At 41.3% G+C, this 19,886-nt stretch overlaps 1 protein-coding gene across 4 annotated transcripts in view; it reads right to left on the reverse strand.

The window, feature by feature from the left end:
- The window catches only part of PPP1R9A (protein phosphatase 1 regulatory subunit 9A), a 244,006-nt gene extending 224,454 nt beyond the window's left edge, over window positions 1-19,552 (reverse strand). For all 4 annotated transcript variants that reach the window (XM_061586772.1, XM_061586771.1, XM_061586773.1 and 1 more), the window contains exon 1: window positions 17,900-19,552. In XM_061586772.1, the coding sequence (XP_061442756.1) occupies window positions 17,900-19,345 (1,446 nt within the window). In that variant the 5' untranslated portion in view covers window positions 19,346-19,552. The remainder of the gene's footprint in view (window positions 1-17,899) is intronic.
- Between the last annotated feature and the right edge of the window lie 334 nt (window positions 19,553-19,886).

A 19,886-nucleotide genomic window follows, 5' to 3' on the forward strand; every position in this document is an offset into this window, starting at 1 on the left:
TCCTATCCATTGCTCATTTGTTCCGCTGTATTTTTGTTCCATAAAACTTTTCTTGTTCTGTATTGTAAATATTGAGAGCCGCTGTTTTTTTTTAAATAAAAGAAAACCTAACTGTTATCTTGGCACTTACTTTGAGTTATGCTAATTATGTGCAATTTAAAACTGACTGATTAGGCTTTGGCCTTCTGCTTTGTGATATATTTCCGACAGACCCATAGTTAAAGGAGCTGTCTGGTTCTCAGCTTAACACTTCATACATGAACTACCTAACAAGAACTCAGAATGAGGGAATGAGGAGGCTGCTAAGTTACATTTGAACTCGCTTATCTCAGGAACGTTTTCAGAGTCAATAAGAAATTCATAATTGTGACTAGGTTTCAAAACATTCAGATACAACATCAAAACATTAAAAACAAATATACAAATTTAAAAACACATTTTTTAAAAAACAATTTAAAAACACATGCTAAAATGAAGAAGACGAAAGTCTTGACCTGGCGTCGAAAAGATAACAGTGTTGGCGCCACATCTACACATCTAGTAGCAGACACAGCCAAACCCACATAAAATTGCATATCCTTAACACACATAGACAGTCACAAAGCGATTTCCCATGAGAAACAGAGGCATATATTTAATTCTTAGTAACATCACTCAAATTTTACAAAGTTTGCAAAAAAAATTGTCTCCAATGTCCTTTATCTTGCCAGTGTACAAAAGGCAAAAATAATCCTAGCAACAACAAAAATTGCAAATAGTGCCAATGCATAGCTGAACTGCAAGTGCTGCTTTACAGCTATTCAATTCATCAACTTTCAAAATGCATACACATCCTGAAAACTGCATGCATGTAATTGTAAAATGCATGGATCCTTTTTGCAAATTTGCAAGGAACACAGCTCTACTGTCTGTTGAGACACCTTTCTTTTCATCTTCTTGCAGTGGAGCTTCTTGCAGAGGAAGGAAGTGCAAGTGCACACTTTGCACATTAAAGCCCTTTTCCCTTTCAGTTGCTCCCCACTGAGCAGCTAGTTGGTGGGAGGAACCCAGAGGGAAGGGGTTCTCCAGCCCTGCTTCCCATCACTGACCAATTTGGAAAAAGCCAAGCTTTACAAATATCTTCATTTTCTAACATATGGAACGGGTCCATTCTTACAGATTCAGCTCTCTTTCCCATGAGCAAACCGGTAAACAATGTTTTATCTATATTATCTGTTGAAACCTGGCTGCTGAACACAGAGTCTATTGCAGGTGTTGGTAACTTAATTGGTTTATCAAATGGCTGAGCTTTTAACACACTCCTGCAGCAGAATTTCTCACAGGTTAAAGAAAGAGGAGAGCAAAGTCTGGTGGCTGAGTTCTGTTGAAGGGGATAGTGCACAACTCATAGTTTTATCACTGTTTGAAAAAAAATGTACAGTAGGGCCCCGCTTCCCGGCGTTCCGCTAATGCGGCGGCTTTCCTCCCCTCTTTTAAAGCCGATTTTGCCGCTTTTGCAGCATTTTGCGGCATTTTCGTGCAACGCGCCCCATTAAAGTCAATGGGGTTCCGCTTTACGGTGATTTCTGTTTTACGGCAGGGGTCCGGAACGGAACCCGCCGTATAAGCGGGGCCCTACTGTACTGCCTTCAAGTCAATTCCGACTTATGGCAATCCTATGAATAGGGTTTTTGTAGTAAGAGGTATTCACGGGTGGTTTACCATTGCCTTCCTCTGAGGCTGAGAAGCAGTGACTAGCCCAAGGTCACCCAGTGAGCTTCATGGCTGTGTGGGAATTCGAATCCTGGTCTCCCAGGTCGTAATCCAACACTCTAACCACTATGCCACACTGGCTCCCTGATATTTTATAATTTAGCAGTATAGAAGTACTTTTATAAATAAACCAATAAACAAATATCCCTTTTAGCCATCTATCCAGACTTGGCCAGAACCTTAACAGAGTTTATTTACAACTGTTGTGAGACACTCAGTTTTTAAGTAGCATTAGCCTACAAAATTGCAGCTACAGAGTAAGGAGGAAATTATTCATTTTGTGTGTGCAGTGGTCTGTTTTGAGCACTTCAGTCTATTCAGTGCTCCTCCCACATGTTTTTTTCTGTGATGCACTTTGCTTAGATAAACGCATATGACAGTACAGGAATATAAACTATTAACTTGCACAGAAGTTTACAGGTTAGCTTTACCTGCCACAGACTAGTCTCTGCAGCAGATTGATTTACATTTAATTTGTGATATGTCACAGCAGGTACACACATTTGTCACTTCTGTTTTCAAAAACCTTAGTGCACTTCTGTGATTATCTGTCAAACTGAGGTGGAAGACTATCAATCTACAACTGATACACTCTTCCTGACTCCAGGTTTATCCTTTGTTGAAAGCAGCATCTAGTCTAAAGAATAGGCAGGCAGAGACTAATCTGGAGTCTCCATAGGCCTTGTGTTAGCACTTGGCACCCTTGAACAGCTACCAGGAACCCAGCACCCTGGCAGGCCTCTGCACTGCTTTCTCTGGACCACCTTTGCTGGGCAACTGGGTTGACAAGCCACCATTTTTAATGCCCCAGAGCGACACTATATTGGGGGCACACACCACTGCTGCCAATAAGCCTACAGACAGGGGCCCACCAGAGGGCATTGCCATGGGTCCTCTTAAACCTGGAGTCAACTCTGAGTGTCTTGATTACTATGTAAAGTTTAACTATTCAATGCATGCATTTGTTTCTCTTAGAAGATAAAATATTTAAGTATTTTAAACCGTTTCATTTTAACCTGTTATTTATTTATTTATTTATTTGATTTATATCCTGCCCTTCCTCCCAGTAGGAACCCAGGGCAGCAAACAAAAGCAATAAAAACACTTTAAAACATCATAAAAACAGACTTTAAAACATGTTAAAACAAAACATCTTTAAAAACGTTTTTAAAGGTTTAAAACATATTTTTTTTAAAAAAAAGGTTTAAAAACATTTTTTAAACAGGAGGTATAAAAACATATTAAAAAGCAATTTCAGCACAGACACAGACTGGAATAAGATCTCTACTTAAAAGGCTTGTTGAAAGAGGAAGGTCTTCAGTAGGCACCAAAAATATAACAGAGATGGTGCCTATCTTATATTTAAGGGAAGGGAATTCCACAGGGTAGGTGCCACTACACTAAGGGTCCGTTTCCTATGTTGTCCAGAATGAACCTCCTGGTAAGATGGTATTTGCAGGAGACTCTCGCCTGCAGATCACAGGGATCGACTGGGTATATAGGGGTAAGAGGATCTTTCAGGAATCCTGGTCCCAAGCTGCATAAGGTTTTGTACACCAAAAACAAAACCTTGAACTTGGCCTGGTAGCTGATGGGCAGCCAGTGCAGTTCTTTCGGCAGCAGGGTGATATGTTGGTGATACCCTGACCCAGTGAGCAGTTGCACCACCACATTTTGCACCAGTTGTAACTTCCGGATCAACCTCAGGGGCAGCCCCACATAGAGCGCATTACAGTAATGCACCCTGGAAGTTACCAGTGCATGGAAACACTGGTCAGGCTATCCTGGTCCAGAAATGTCCACAGCTGTCTTACCAGCCGAAGCTGGTAAAAGGACTCCTAGCCAAGGAGGTCTCCTGGGCCTCTAGCAACAAAGATGGATCCCCAGACTACGAACCTGCTCTTTCACAGGAAGAACTACCCCATCCAAAGCAGGCAATTGACCAATTATCTGAACTCGGGAACCACCAACCCACAGCATCTCATCTTGCTAGGATTCAGACTCAGTTTATTCACCTTCATCCAGCCCAATACCAACTCCAGGCACGGTCCACGGCTTGCATGACCTCTCCCAATTCAGATATTACAGAGAAATAGAGCTAGGTGTCATCAGCATACTGCTGACACCTCACTCCAAATCTCCTGAGGACTGCAGCCAAAGGCTTCATATAGATGTTAAACAGCATTGGGGACAAGATGGTACCCTGCGGCACCCCATAGCACAACTGCCAGGGGAGCGAAAGACAATCACCCAATGCTATTCTCTGAAAATGACCTTGGAGATAAGATCAGAACCACTGTAAAACAGTGCCACCAAAACCCATCTCACCAAGTTGGCTCAGAAGATACCATGGTCAATGGTTTCAAAAGCCGCTGAGAGATCAAGTAGAAATAACAGGGTCACACTCCCCATGTCCTTCTCCTGATAAAGGTCATTCAAAACAACCAAGGGTGATTCAGTCCCATAATCAGGCCTCAACCCAGATTGGGATGGGTCAAGATAATCTGTTTCATCCAAGAGTACTTGCAATTGCTGCGCCACAACCCTCTCAATCACCTTCCCTTAGAAGGGGGTATTTGCAACCGGTCAGTAATTGTCACAAACCAATGGATTCAGGGTGGGCTTTTTCAGGAACCTTCAGCTTCTTTGAGGAGAGGCTAAATAAATAAAACAAATACAGATTTCTAGTATGGCTAGAGATACACAACATGAAACCTTGCAATCTTTCACTATTGTTATATAACTCATTCACATCATCTTCAAGTACCTTAAAAATAAAATGCATTATAGTATTATTTATTTATTTAAAATATTTATACCCCGCCCTTTTTCCAAAGAACCCAGGGCGGCTTACAAAAATAATCATGAAGAGTTAAAACAGTAAATATACAGAATTAAAATAGTTAAAATGAATTAAATCAAATACAAGGTAAGAGTTAATTACCAATTCAATTAAAAGCCCGTCTGAATAGGATCGTCTTCACCTTAGCACGGAAGGAAAGAAGTGAGGAAGCTAATCGTACTTCACTGGGGAGGGAATTCCACAATCTGGGGACAGCCAGCGAAAAAGCCATATTTTGTGTCTTTACAAGAGAAACTCGTGAAAAAGAAGGAGTAGAAAGTAAGGCCTCACCGGATGATCTCAGAGTCCGGGCAGGATCACAGGGGGAGATACGATCTAACAGATAACCTGGACCTAAGCCGTATAAGGCTTTATAGGTCAAAACCAGCACTTTGAATTGTGCCCGGAAACATATTGGCAGCCAGTGGAGCTGGTACAACAAAGGGGTTGTGTGTTCCCTGAGCCCAGCTCCAGTTAACATTCTGGCTGCAGCTCTTTGTACCAATTTAAGTTTCCGAGCAGTCTTCAAAGGCAGCCCTACGTAGAGCGCGTTACAGTAGTCTAATCGGGATGTAACTATGGCATGTGTCACCATAGTCAAGTCAGACAGGTCAAGGAACGGGCGCAGTTGGCGAACTAATCTTAATTGAGCAAAGGCACTCCCGGCAACAGCAGAAACCTGGGCCTCCAGGCTCAAAGCTGAGTCCAGGAGTACCCCCAAACTGCGCACCTGCGATTTCAGGGGGAGTGTAACCCCATCCAGCACAAGTTGAATCCCTATCCCCTGATCCGCCTTACGACTGACAAGGAGCACTTCTGTCTTGTCAGGATTTAATTTCAGCTTGTTCATCCCCATCCAGTCCACCACTGATACCAGGCATCGGTTTAGAACCTGGACAGCTTCCTTGGCATCATTAGGTGGAAAAGAGTAGAGTTGGGTGTCATCAGCATATTGGTGGCACCGAACCCCAAAACTCCGGATGACCTCTCCCAGCGGCTTCATGTAGATGTTAAATGACATGGGGGATAGAACTGAACCCTGAGGGACCCCATAGGTCAATGGCCAAGGGGTCGAACAGGCATCCCCCACAACCACCTTCTGGGTTCGTCCCTCTAGGAAGGACTGAAGCCATCGTAACACCGTGCCTCCAAGTCCCATCCCAGAGAGGCGGTCCAGGAGGATACCATGGTCGATGGTATCGAAAGCCGCTGAGAGATCCAGTAAAACTAACAGGAACACACTCCCCCTGTCCAGTTCCCTACGAAGGTCATCCACCAAGGCGACCAAAGCCATCTCAGTTCCATAACCGGGCCTGAAACCAGATTGGAATGGATCTAGATAGTCTGTCTCATCCAAAAAACTCTGGAGCTGAGCGGCCACCACCCGCTCTATTATCTTGCCCAAAAAAGGAATACTGGAGACTGGGCGGTAGTTGCCTAATATTGAGGAGTCCAGGGAGGATTTTTTCAATAAAGGTCTTATCACTGCCTCCTTTAAACTAAGGGGCATTCTGCCTTGTTGTAAGGAGGCATTAATCACTTCCCTGGTCCACTCAACCAGTCCCCCTCTGGCATTTTTTATAAGCCAGGAGGGCAAGGATCTAACATGCAGGTGGTCGGACATGCCTCTCCGAGAATTTTGTCCACATCTTCGGGTTGAACAAGCTGGAAAGAATCCATTTTAATTAGACAAGCAGGGGCCAAAGTTACATCCACAGAGACTGTATCAATTTTAGCGTCTAAGTCGGAGCGAATCTGAGCAACTTTATCTGCAAAATATCACGCAAACTCAGAACAACGGGTTGCTGAGTGGTCAACATCAGATTCATGGGGGTCAGGGTGTAAGAGATCCCTGACCACTCGAAACAGTTCCATTGGGCGAGATCCCGCAGATGCAATGGAGGCGGAGAAGAAAGATTTCTTCTGGGCCCGCACTGCCACGGAATAGGTCTTTAGGTAGACTCTGGCCCGTGTTTGGTCAGATTCGCTCAGAGTTTTCTGCCAACGTCACTCTAGTCTCCGTCTTTCGCGCTTCATTGCCAACAAATCCTTTTGCTTTGTAGAATTTGCTTTGTAGAAATGTGTATAATTCAGCAAAATTGCATACATACATGTGTATATTTGTAGAAATTGAGCTGATCAATTTTCATGAGGACGTTTTTTAAAAAATCACCGATACGGAAATGGAAACCTAAGAAAGGAAGAGAAACTGAAATTGGCAGATTCACCTATCCCTATTTATTTGTTATCTAAACATCTCTAGGCAACTTACATACACAATTAAAAACAGCCATCAAGTTTAACAATAAAACAACACTACCTTCTCTTCCCCCCCCCCAAAAAAACCCCACTGAAACAGCAGCAAGCATGGTAATTCTATTCCCTCAAATGCATGGGATAAGAGATACGTCTTAATCTGGTGCCAAAAGGATGTTACAGTTGGTGCCAGGCAGGCCTTGCAGGGTAGAGTATTCCATAGATGGGAAATGTTTGTAAATAAATCAATTATAACAAAACCACCAAAATAGTAATGGCTCCTCCAAAAGGAAAACAGACCCAGGTAATGCTGCACAGGAAACCTTTCATTGCTCAAAGCCAGACATTATTTGAATCTCTCTCTGGCAGTAATTAAAACTTTATAAAGCAAAGAGCAGTACTAAGGGAGAAAAAAATGGTAGCAAAGCTGGAGATTCATTTTGGATGCTGCATTTAATATAGAATCAATTTGTGCCAAACTAGCATACTGGTTACTAGATGAACAGAATCTTGGTGCTAGATGGTAGGATGCAAGCACTTGCATGAACATATCATGAGGTAATTAAGTATAATGAAGAACCCAGAGGTTAACCATACTTGGAAGTATTCACATGATAAGTGGCAGTCTAATGTAGCACTTAATAATAGGGGATTGAAGAGGAAACAATACTCTTGAACCTGAGTGTTACAAGAATAGTCATAATAGGTTTATTTTTTACCGCAGCATGTTTCAAGCTTCTAAGCCTTTGAAGAGCATCTTCTCTCCCCCTCCATTTACATCCCTAATCATCCATCTTAATCCTTTTAAGCACAGTGCTAGTCAGGAATCTGTAACTTCATAACCATCTTAAGCAAATCAGGAATTGCTATTAGACATTTTTGGAAATTTAAATTGGCTCTACTTTCAGCTGTTATTTAAGTTGTGTGCAATTAACAGCATTAGTATTCTCTATCACTATAGGAGTCTATAGGAAAAAATGAAAATGCTAGCAGTGTGAAAAAAATTATCAAAATAATATTTTTAACATTTTTAATGGAGTAACACAGCATAAAGATGTGTCTTTCAGCACATGGTCAGTCCAAAGTCTTTCAATATTAAGAAAAATTATTGTAGACAGACAAAAAAAAATCACTTCTCAACAAAAGATTGTAGATGTAGACAAAAAGATCACTTCTCAACTTAAAAACAATGCATATGCCCCTGCCACAAATTGTTATTCCTTTGTTTTCATATGGGCTAAAATGTGCAATTAATCTAGTACTTCTTAATTAACATTCACAGGTTACTTCATATTTTGATGTAATTTGTCATTTTCAAAGAACTAAACTAGAAGTGCATGGGAGATGTGTAAATGCATCTTGAAGCACCTTTTTCTTCTGCTAAAATTCGCCAAAGGGGTGATTTGGAAAAACGAGTATCTTGCACTTTTCTTTATGCTGCCATTCCAATCCACAAACACCCCAAAACTTTTACTTTATTTTTATTTATTTAAATATCTATAAACCACACTTTCATATAAAATATCACAAGGTAGTAACTATACAAACTTTGTTGCAGGGGGTACATACAAGTTCCTGTATTATGCTTGTATGCAATCAATAGCATCTCCAGGATGGAAATTTCAATTGGGGCTCCAGTAACGGATCGGGAGGGTTGGAAATCCCCCCCCCCGGTCCTCCTCAAGCCCAAACCAAAACCCTCTCTGGAGCTACAGTTAGAAGATTGGGAGATATATTTATGCATTTCTCATCACTTCTAATTTGATATTCAATAGCTCTGGCGGATTTTATGCAGTTTATTCAGCTACCTACACATGTGATGCGTGATTAAACCAGGAACGGGGAAACTGTGGCCCTTCAGATTTTATTGTACTCCAACTCCAATAAGCCCCAGCCAGCATGACCAATGGTCATGGATAATAATAGCTGTAGTCCAGCAACAATACCTGTGTTGTTGACCAATTATTGATTTTTTTATATACTTATATTGGACCAGCGTTACACAACCTTTTTCGACCCAATGCCCCTTTGCAAAATCTTTTTGTGCCCAACGCCCCCTCAGATTAAGTATATGCCAGTGCTTCCTATTATACTTAATATACTTAACAACAAACTCATTCAGTTTACCAACATTGCTTCGTTAAACAAGTTCATTTAAACACCACAGAAACAACGGGTAGCGAGTGTGTCCCATTCCTGAAGAAAACCAGCGAATAACTGACTGTCTGCGTCACCTGTTTGCACATGGCACTCATCCGTTGGAAGAATGCGCCCTCCACCAATACACCCAGCTTATCAAACACTATCTCGTGATTGGTTCCAACATCCCTCAAGACAGCATCGGAATATTACCTAGTGCCGGGGCGTGGCTAATATCCCCATTCCTTGATATGACACTGGCCGCTATTCAGAATTTCTTTACTAAAGAGCACACACTATTTATAGTGTTATTTCCATGAATTGAGACTATTAAATACATTCTAACTGGGGACAAAACAGTTTAAAAATTAATGATTTGTGTATTAAATAAAATTAAACTTAAATGCTTCAACTGTTGCGTCAGACCTTCAAATGTCAACGCCCCCAATGAACCCAAATGCCCCCCTAACGTTTGTAGTCACACCAACGCCCCCTGAAAGTCTGTAACGCCCCCTAGGGGGACGCTACCTCCCACGTTGGGAATCGCTGTATTAGACTAAACAAAAAGGTAGGTAAAACACACTTCATAAAAACGTGATGTGATGTTGTCTTCAATTACATTACATTTATAGTGAAGTATTATTTATTAAAACTTTATGTTCTATTTAAAAACAACCATTAGTTTAAAACAACAACGGGAAACAGCAACTTGGCATGGGTTACAAAACAGGAACTCTATCAAGAATATTTGGTTTGTGTTATTTCATAAGGACATACTCATGTGGAAATCGCAGTTCTTTTGTGCCCTTTGTAAAAAACATCATCAAGAGAACAAACGACTGTCAGTGAAATCCTGCACATGTCTACTAAGAAGTAAGTCCCAGTAAGTTCAATGGGGCTTACTCCTAGGTAAGGGTATACAACAGGAGGAACACAGGAAGCTGCCTTATACTGAGTCAGACCATTAGTCCATCTAGCTCAGTATTGTCTACCCTGACTGGCAGTGTCTCTCCAGGGTTTCAGGCAGTAGTCTCTTCCAGCCCTACCTGGAGATGCAGGCGATTGAAGTTGAGACCTCCTGCATGCAAGGCAGATGCTCTGCCACTGAGCTACTACAGCCCTTCCTTGAGCGGGGAAGGAGTGGGGAATATAGGACCCTGAGGGCTGCTTTCCCTTGTGGGGAACCTTCCGAAGGGGCATGTCAGTGGTGGGTGGGGCCTGAGGCAAAAGTGGGTGGAGCAAGATATGCAATTCTTATCTTACTACAGTATACACACACACCACACATCTCTCCATCATCAATACTGCATTGATGGGGGCAGCCTTTTTTTGTTGTAGGTACAATAACCCTTTCTGCTTAGCATTTAAAGCATTTTTACCTGGAATGGCTGAGGTGCCGCACTTTGAAGCTGCTCCAAGCAGCTTTACACTGTTAAAAATGAGACAACCCTCATACACCTCATAAGGACAATGGTCAAACTAGCCTTCAGAAAGGTTCATAGATCACAGATCTATGTTCCATTCAGAGGACTAGTTTGGCAGGAGAGAAAATGGGGCTTTGCAGTAAATTGCAGCCTGGACCAAAATCCCTCTACATTGTAAGTGTCATGCTGACTACTTCTGCTTTACAACAAAGTAGATGGGAGAGTAAGCACAGAGACTTGAGAAGGAGATGGAATAGCTAATTCTTTTACGTTCTTGCATTCAAAGAGGGATGAACAGGATCCAGCTGGCAAGCTCCCTCACTCTTGGCAGGCTATTTTGACAGTTGGGCATAGCTTCTGGGGAACTCAGCAGTGCAGCCAATCCCAGCGGACTTGAAGTCAGAAGGCTCAGCTGATCCAAGCCAGCTTGCTCCCACCACCAATCAGCTGATGGACGGTGACAGCTATCCTCCCTTGCCAACACACACTCAGGAGTGCACTTTTAGGCTCCCAACTATGCACATATGAGATCAGGTGTGAGGCAAGTGGCCATGGTTTGGGAGAAATGGTCTTGTGGGCAAACTGGGACCTGTGCCAGGACTAGTTAGGCCCATGCCTTATTTAAAGATACAGGCACTTTCCGGGTTAAGTTCTGGCAGCTCTTATCACCAGTACAGTAAACCAGCAAGAACAATATATTTATCTCCAATTCTATAATTGTTTTGTTGTTAGCCATGAACAGTATCCAGAATGTGGTAATTAGGCAGCCCTGCAGAGGGTACACAGCGATTTAGTGAAAACACGCACACAAAAAGCACAGAGCATACTTAGCATCAACATTCTACTTTCCTTATTATTCTAGACATGATTTCATTCTGCAAGCTACTATAATACAGTGCACAAGAATCAGAAAGTTCAAATATCACCTGTCAGTGCGTGGCAACCTTTCTCATCTTTAGTCCCCTAACCCATTCTGCAACATGGGGATAACAATACTGTTATGCGTACCCCACTTCTCCAAGTGATAACAAGTTCCAGGGTAACTGTGCTTGTGTGGTTTTGGTTCCTTTGGAAGGAGGTTATTGGAGGTTTATGGGCATTTGGTAATATTTGCATTTATTTACAAATATACAGGTTGAGCATAGGTGGATGCATAGCTTGAACACTTCAATGGATAGGCAAAGTCCACTGCTCCCACATCACATCTACAGAGCAAAAATAAGTACCTTAAGGGGCTTACAGATCTCAAATTCAGAGGCTGAATAAGCCTTCCAGAGACTGAGGGCAAAACTTCAATGCCAGACATAGTTTCCTACCCTTCCCCATGACTAGATTAAATTATACAAAATAGCCAAATAATTAAGAGATACCATGCAAATTTGCATGATTGATACAGGGCATGCATTTCTTGGCCTGAGTGCTAAGATCTGTATTTATTTATTTTAATCAAAGTACACACTGGCCATTCCAGAATTAGCAGGAAAGTGTACTGCCAGGACTGAAGCCAGGCTAGTCACAGGATATGCTACAGGTACTAGGAAACCCAGGCCAAAAAAAAAAAACAACCAGCATTGTTATTCTTCATCTTTTTCCTTCACGTGGTTCTTCTCCTTCCTCTAGTACTTTCTTTTTTATTGTTAAAACAAAAACAAAACATGACAATTCAGCTACAGAGAAGCTGCATACTATTCCACCCCTTCCCCCAGTACAACTCTTGCCCCTTTTCAACTTCACAGCACTGTTAAAAGGAAGTGGCAGAACTTAAAATAGTCAAGGCAACTCTCTTTCAAGTGAAAGCGGGTTAGCACAGAATTTTCCACTGGTGACTGTGGCATTAGCTGCAAAGAGTTCAAAACGATGGAATGAAAGTTTAAAAGGACAATAGACTGACGCACTTCCCATTCACACTAAAGGCAATAGGAGGGTTGGGGGGTTCCTAGCAAACAGGGTTAGAGACTCATTTCATATCTCAGTTCAAAATATACAATTTCATGGGTGAAATATATGCATTCTCTAAACATGCATTGAGATTTGCAGTCTTGGATTTGTGAATATTGAGTGGAACTACCTTCTCTGAAGGGCCTCAATGCATTCTCCATAGTTAAATGGTTGGTAGCCAAGCTAGAATTTTTATCTTATCCCACAAGTAGTAGTCATTCCTGAATTGATGTACTTCATACATGCCTTTCATGGATTTTAGGTGACAGTGATAATAGCTACCAACACATTAAGTCTGCAGCACAATTGACTCACACCTCCAGCTGTGTCAGATGCATACAATTTAACAATTTCTCATCTAATGATCAAGTTGTCTTCAAAAATATGCAAATTGGCATTGTTGAATTAAACAGGATTTGTTTGTTTAGTTTAATTTCTTTCCAGTGCCTCTCTTCATTAACTCATCACCTGACTCTATACAGTTTGTCAATTGTTCCTCAGTTACTTAGTGGATAAATGATTACTGCAGCTGGATAAATGATTACTGCAGCTGTAACAGGTATTACCAGATACAGTTCTCTGTACTTATGAACTGTGGCTTTCTTAACTGAAATAATGGCATACCAATACAATGTGCGTCAGGAGTTGTACCAGTCCTGGTCTTAAATCCATCCATGCAGGATTCATCAGTTTAAACCTGCAAGAATCCAAAACTGGTTTGCCAGCCTACTTTGCATGTTATCTCTTTTTGATTTACAAAAGCCCCAAAACCAATCATGAATTCTTGGGAGCTGATTAAGAGACCCTCTTTAAGGACCTTTCCTTCTTTATGTGTGTTTATTTAATAATTTATTTATTTAACAAAATTTATCTACCACTTGATTGTAACAAAACCTCTAAGCAGTTTACATGTATATCCTATCTATATTTCCTCCAAGGAGCTCAACACATCATACTTGGTCTCATAACCCCCATTTTATCTGCACAATAACCATATTACCTCTCAGCCCAATCTAGTATTCAAAACAACCTCTAACACAGGTGTGGAGGGCCTTTGTCCCTCCAGATGTTGCTGAACTACAACTCCTATAACCCCGATCATATGCTATGTTTGCTGGGGCTGATGAGAGCTGTAGTTCAGCAACATGGGAAAGACCAAAGGTTCCCCACACCTGCTCTAACATATGAAATAACCTAGCTTATGGTTCCCTCTTATGGTTCTAATTCTGGAGTCAGTTTGAGAACCCCTGATTTCTGGGCCAGTTTGCATATGCAAGGCAATTTGACACTGTCTCTGGCATCATCCATCTATTCTCTAGCATAGACCAGGAAATGCATCCCCCCAACTTTAATCCTTTATTGCTTTCATAAAGAGATGTTTGTAGAGGGAACAAATGGTTGTAAATGTTGAAAAACAGTATTTATATAGTTTTCCTTTAAAGTCAACAATAATGAAAAAGTTCATCTTTAAATTAAGAAATAAGATCAAGTAAACCTATTTACATATTTCTTCTGTGCCATTTGTTGATTTTAAAAATAATTTGAACTGTCAAAGTAAGAAAGAAAAGTATATTACAATTATTGTATTACTGACACAAGAAAAACTCCCAGATAGTGAAAATGGGAGCTAGTTGTTATTGATTCACAAAGGTAAGATCAATGTTCTAGTAGCAGAGTAGAACACTGCATCTTCAATAGCTCATATATTTAATACTCCATATTTTAAAAGACTAACTTTAAAAAACATGCTGTGGAGAATTAAGGAAAGAACAGATCAAAATGCATTATTTATATTTATTTTCCAAATTAATGCACTGGCCAAATGGACAATTTCATATATAAATTGATATATAAACTAATTGGGCATATTTCAGTTCTGAAGCCTGCCAAACCTAAAATTTCATTCTCAATTTCTGCATAGCTTTAACAAAACAAACGAAACAGTTATGCCATCTCAAGTGGGTTGGAAAGCCCCATTCACTGTACTCCACACATTTTAGCAAGCCTTGGAATTGAATTCACCAAGTATGAAAAGTTTTATCTTCACATCACACCATACCTCTTAGGCACAGCACAACTGTGCGGCAAGGTGCCCCTTCTCTTCCTAGCCCCAGGATGGGAAGAGAGAGCAGTTCATCCCTGCTGTGCTAAGCTTCAGAGACACCTGAAAAGCAGTGAGATGCCTCAGATGCTCAGCTTCAGCTTTTTTTAAAAAAAATGCATCTGCCAATTACAAAGCTGTTGAGGGTCTTTGTCAACTTCTGCTAAACAACAGGACTCACTCAATTCACCATTAGATATCCATATAAATTCCATCTCTAGCACAAACGCTGACACTATCTCAACTATTTTGAATAAGATTTTCTCCACTTAAGGCTTTAAATATCTATGATTCTATGATTTAAATATCATCATCATATATACCACAGATAGTTGCTGTTCCTGTTTGAGTCTTCAAATTGAAGGCATATATCTAAACAAATGTGATATGGGAAACAAGATAAATTACCTGGGTTCAAAACACCGCTCATGGAATTCCTGAGCTACTAGGACTCAAAGAAAGATAACACCACCACATTTATATAGCAGGGTCCTATAATGGGATGCTTAAGCTGAGTTTCAACTTGCATGAATGCACACTGAAAGGGGAAGGAAGGAGTTGCTTCCTAAAAACCAGGACAGTGGGTGGGAGGGATTTTCTCCATAACAGGGCTCTGGAAAACATGACTGTCGTGGTTAAATATGGATAATTCTCTATCAGGACACAAAAATGCCATTCCAGCACTTTGACAGGGGGGCAGAGCAACTCTCCTTTGAGGAGATTACATTTAACAAATGCATATATGTGGTCCTTAAAATTAAGAAAAGAGACAGCCCGCATGAGGCATGGACGGAAGTGAAAGACAGACTACTGAATCAGCATTCAGTTTGCTAAATAGTATGGGTAGAAACACACTCACTGTTCTGCCAGTTCCAATGTGCTTCCATCTCACCTGAAAATGGGGCACACAACACTAGTCAAATCATGTCCCTTTTTACTGCAAAACCTGGTGGGATCAGCTCCCAAGTGCATTTTTTAAAAATTCCTCTTCAAAGAGATTTTGCAACTGATCAGCAGATCAACCCGTTCCGCTCCAGGTGTTGCTAATGGAAATGCTTTGCGGTAGGTGACTAGTGTGTTCACAGCCTATGTCTGACAAAAGGGTTGCAAAACCAGGGGAAGCAGGAGTCAAGCTGTGGGAGAGAAAGAAAACCACAATATGTGTAGAACCCAGAGACAGTGGGTTCCAAAGCTATCCTCCAAATTCATAGCAGAGATAAAATCTGAACGGGAGATTTTCTTGGTTCACAATTCAATCTCTTATCCACTTCACCAGCTGTTTGTGGTTATCCAAATGGTGGCACGTATAAAGCAGGAAGAATTTGAAGGGAAATTGAGTATTCCTGGCTCACACCTCAGTGACTATGCTAGACTAGCTCAGTTTGCAATTATACAAGCGATGGAATACATAAAGCAGAAGAGACCAAGTGCCTCACTGCTGTACTGCCTCTTATTGGTTAATATTGTTTCGGAGATTATTTAAGTTGGGTTATTTCAGCAGGAAAACATGTCACTTTGGCTTTGCTACCTTACCTTTTTTTTGGTCACTCTTAGTTGTTGCTACCTACTACATGTTGCATATAACTCTGGCTTCCTGAAACCAACTGTACTGTTTGTTCACACAGTCATTATTCCCAGGCCAAACCCCTAATGATTACCCAGCTGGACCTTAGATTTATCCAATGAATGAGAACCCAACGTTGGAATCTTGGTGGCTTGATATAACTGTTCCACCAGCACCCTTAACAAGCATTTCTGGAACTGTTGTAAGTCTACATAAGAAGTAGTGGGGGACAAGATTTGCTCTGGATTTATATTGTGGTTTTAGGGTTTTTTATTGTAAGATTTAATATTATAAACTGCCAGGGGTGGGGGGTGGGGGTGGAGATGGAAGGCATTTGAGGGAAGGAAGGTGTGGATATAAATATTCTTAATATAAATAAGTAAATAATAAATAACACCAGTCCAGAGTACAGGAACAATTTATACAACTTATTGCTCATAATTGACCAAGGCTCAAGGTTTCCTAACATGGTTTGTCTGAAACCCTACTAGGTTTGGAAAAATGGTGTTGCAAGTTCCAATTATCCTAGGCTGCAGATGAAACGCCATGAGGAAAGGGATGCCGTAACAAATGGCACAGAGAAGAGGGCAATGATTAAGCTTGCAAAATGCTTCTTCAGCCTTTGTATGTCTGTGGAGTACCTAGCATCTGAACGGATTTCTGAGACAGGTGCAAGAATGAGCTCCCCCTGCCCTTTATGGCTGTCCTCTAAAACTCAGGGCTTTACAGGCAATTTGTATCATCCCCCACCATCTGCTTTCACCATCCATCCTGCAACCATGCATATGCACATACACTTGTTGGAAGGGGCTGCCACAATACAGTGTTTGCAAAGGCACTACAAAGGCATCAGCACCTGGAGGCCCAAAGACCAAATCTGTGGCGTAAGGGCTGCCTATCCACAGCAGCCAGGGCAGAGACATGAAGAGAGCACAGAAGGAGCAACCACTGCTACTTTGGTCAGTAGGCCTAGTCAATCAACCTTCAATAAGTTTCTGAAGTGCACTGCACATGAAACTAGTAATTATCCATGTTATAAGACCATCAAGTGGCGCTCTCACACCTAGTTCTCCACAACTCTCTAGGTCAGCTCTTTCCCAAGCCACTCTGGTCTGAAGATTATTTGACCTCGGTTTCAGTCCACCACAAAATGTTTTATTCCATCTCATCAGTTCAGCCTCCATGTCTCTAGGAACCATAGCTAAGCAACAGAAGGGATCTAGCCACCCATTCCCCACCACAGGAGGCAAAACTCAAACTGGGGAGAAAAAACCCAAGTTATTACAGATACAGGCTGATTAGGGTTGTTTCAAATCTAATATGGCCACATGGAACCCTTTTGGGTAAAAGACAGTACAGTAGGGCCCCACTCATACTGCGGGTTACGTTCCAGACACCCACCGAAAAGTGAAACCAGCCGAAAAGCAGAACTCCGTCAATAAAATGGCGTCCAATGCCCAAAAAATGCCATAAAGGTGGAACAAGCGCCGTGAGTGGGGCCTTACTCTAATTGAAAACCGCCGTATTAGCGGAATGCCAAAAAGCGGGCCGCCGAAAAGCGGGACCCTACTGTATACAGTTTTGTCAATAAATATGTTTGATACACCAGTTAAAACAACCATACAAACAGACAGCAAACAGGAGCAGTTCGTCACAGCTCAGAATTTCTTCAGTTATTTGAATTAATCCTCACTTTCCAAACAGGACCAAATATGAATTCCAAGGACATGGGGGGGGGGGAATCAATCCCAGAAGCAACGAGCAAAAAAAATTCACCATGAACGATCAAAAGAACAAAAACATTCACTAAACAACAGACAGTGTAAAGACTAGGAATGAGCTTATATCTATGCACATACAGAAAACATACCACTGAAACTTACCTTAATTGGAGCATTACTAAACTTAATCTTTCGATTTGCTGGGATTTCATCTTCTTCTGGCAATCCAGTAATTTCAGAACATTCCATATCAGGTTCATAATAATAGTTTTCATCGCTGTCTTCTTGATCATCCTGTTCTGTTCCTGTCTCCCCCCAGTCAGAATTATACCTTGATCTTACCCTGTAGACATTGTAATCAGAGTGCATATACACATGAGAACTCTGAAAGTTATTCAGGTCTTCCTGTTCTTCCTTTCCATTTGTGTCTTCACAGTGGGAGCCAACAGAATGTGAAGCTTCAGTGACTGCGATGTCATCACCAGCTATTAAGTTCCCTGATATTTCTGCAGTCTCAGCTCTATCCGAGATCTTTCTTTGCTGTGAAGGTAGCATTTCAGGCTTTATTTTTGCCCTATTCCTGGTACAGGTCTCACCAAAACTTTGTCTGTCAAGTCTATCTGCTGAGTCTTTTTTAATTGCTTCACAGGCGTCAACAGAATCATAACGGGCATCCTTGTTTTGTATTCCACTTGTTTTTAAAACAGGCAAAGTGCTTTTGGGAGTTTCATTAACTGATGGAGATCTGCTACTGGTTTGCTCAGAGTTTTCGTCAGAAGTGGTACTTTTTTTAGCTACTGGAGGCCAAGCATTGGTGTCTTTTATGGGGCTAAAATCATCAAGGTTTGCAACACTGGAAGACAGATTTGTATCCACTGAAGACAGGATTAGTGGATAGTGGCCAGTTACAGAATACTCTTCACTGTTTTCTGCCTTTTCTAGAACAATTACACTTTGTTGTGAGTCAGTGTTTTCGAACACTGCACTAAGTTGACTCACTGTTGGAGAAACAGTCTCTGTCCTTGAACTAAGACTGTCCAATGAATCTGTACTTCCTCTGTTAGACTTAGAGCTGCACCACTCATCTTGAAGCTCACTATTAGAAACAGATCTCTCTTTCTTTGGGGAGCAGCGATTGGAGTGCCCTGTTTCAAGAGCATTTCTTTCGAACAACTTCCGTGTTTCAGTAAACTTGGAATAAGAAGGACCATCATGCATAGCATCAAACCTACTAATCCTTTCTGAAACTGAAGATTCTAACTTCACAACTGATCCATCTCCCTTCTCCACAAATTCTTTAGGCCTAATTCTTCTTTGGGGAGATAAGGGACCACCTTTATTTCTGGTCTTTGCGATGCCACCAGCACCCTCGTTGGGCTCCATGCCCATTTGCATGAATAAATTTTTAATTCTGTTGACATTAGATCCATATTTCCTTCCCCTCGTTTGCTGAGAAGCCTCCCCTTCTTCTTTTGTCTTTTGTTCCCCATCTGACTTAGGTTTGTCAAAGGTACTTTTCAATGCTTGGAACTCAGTCCTATAAGCATTCCTGTGAGGAGAGGCACTTCGGAGGGTTGATCTTTCCCCTGAACACTCTGTCTTCATCATGTTTATTTTCGGAATGTTAAACCAACATACATAGTGGCTGCTGTACCCACCCAATTCCAGCTGAGATTGTGGATGAGATGCTTAAAGGACATTAGATTCTGCCAAGGCCATACTTATAGGCAGATGACGATCCTTCAGATATGGGTCCCAGCAAAAAGAACAAAAAACAAATGGGAAACAGATGGTTTTCAAAAGAAATTTTGATGTAACCTGCAATACAAAGGAGGATTTTGATTCACATCATGGGTTTGTAGCTCTTCGTACCAATTCAGTATTTACATCAGTTTTGTAATAATGCTGGCTATAAACATAAAGATTATGATATGAAAGCACCTGATGTAATTCCATCTCTCACAGGGAGTATATCTGAACTTGGAAGTTACATGGATGGGAGACTCACCTGGGAAGCCCCACTGACACATACTTTCAGCTCCTTGGAAGAAGAGCAGAATAGAGATGGAATAAATGAATTATTTCAACCTTTAATGACAAAGTGATGGAATGTTAAGATATCTTTAGGATTTCATTTAAGTCAGGACTA

Source organism: Rhineura floridana, chromosome 10, assembly GCF_030035675.1.
Source record: "Rhineura floridana isolate rRhiFlo1 chromosome 10, rRhiFlo1.hap2, whole genome shotgun sequence".
Lineage (NCBI taxonomy): Eukaryota > Metazoa > Chordata > Lepidosauria > Squamata > Rhineuridae > Rhineura > Rhineura floridana.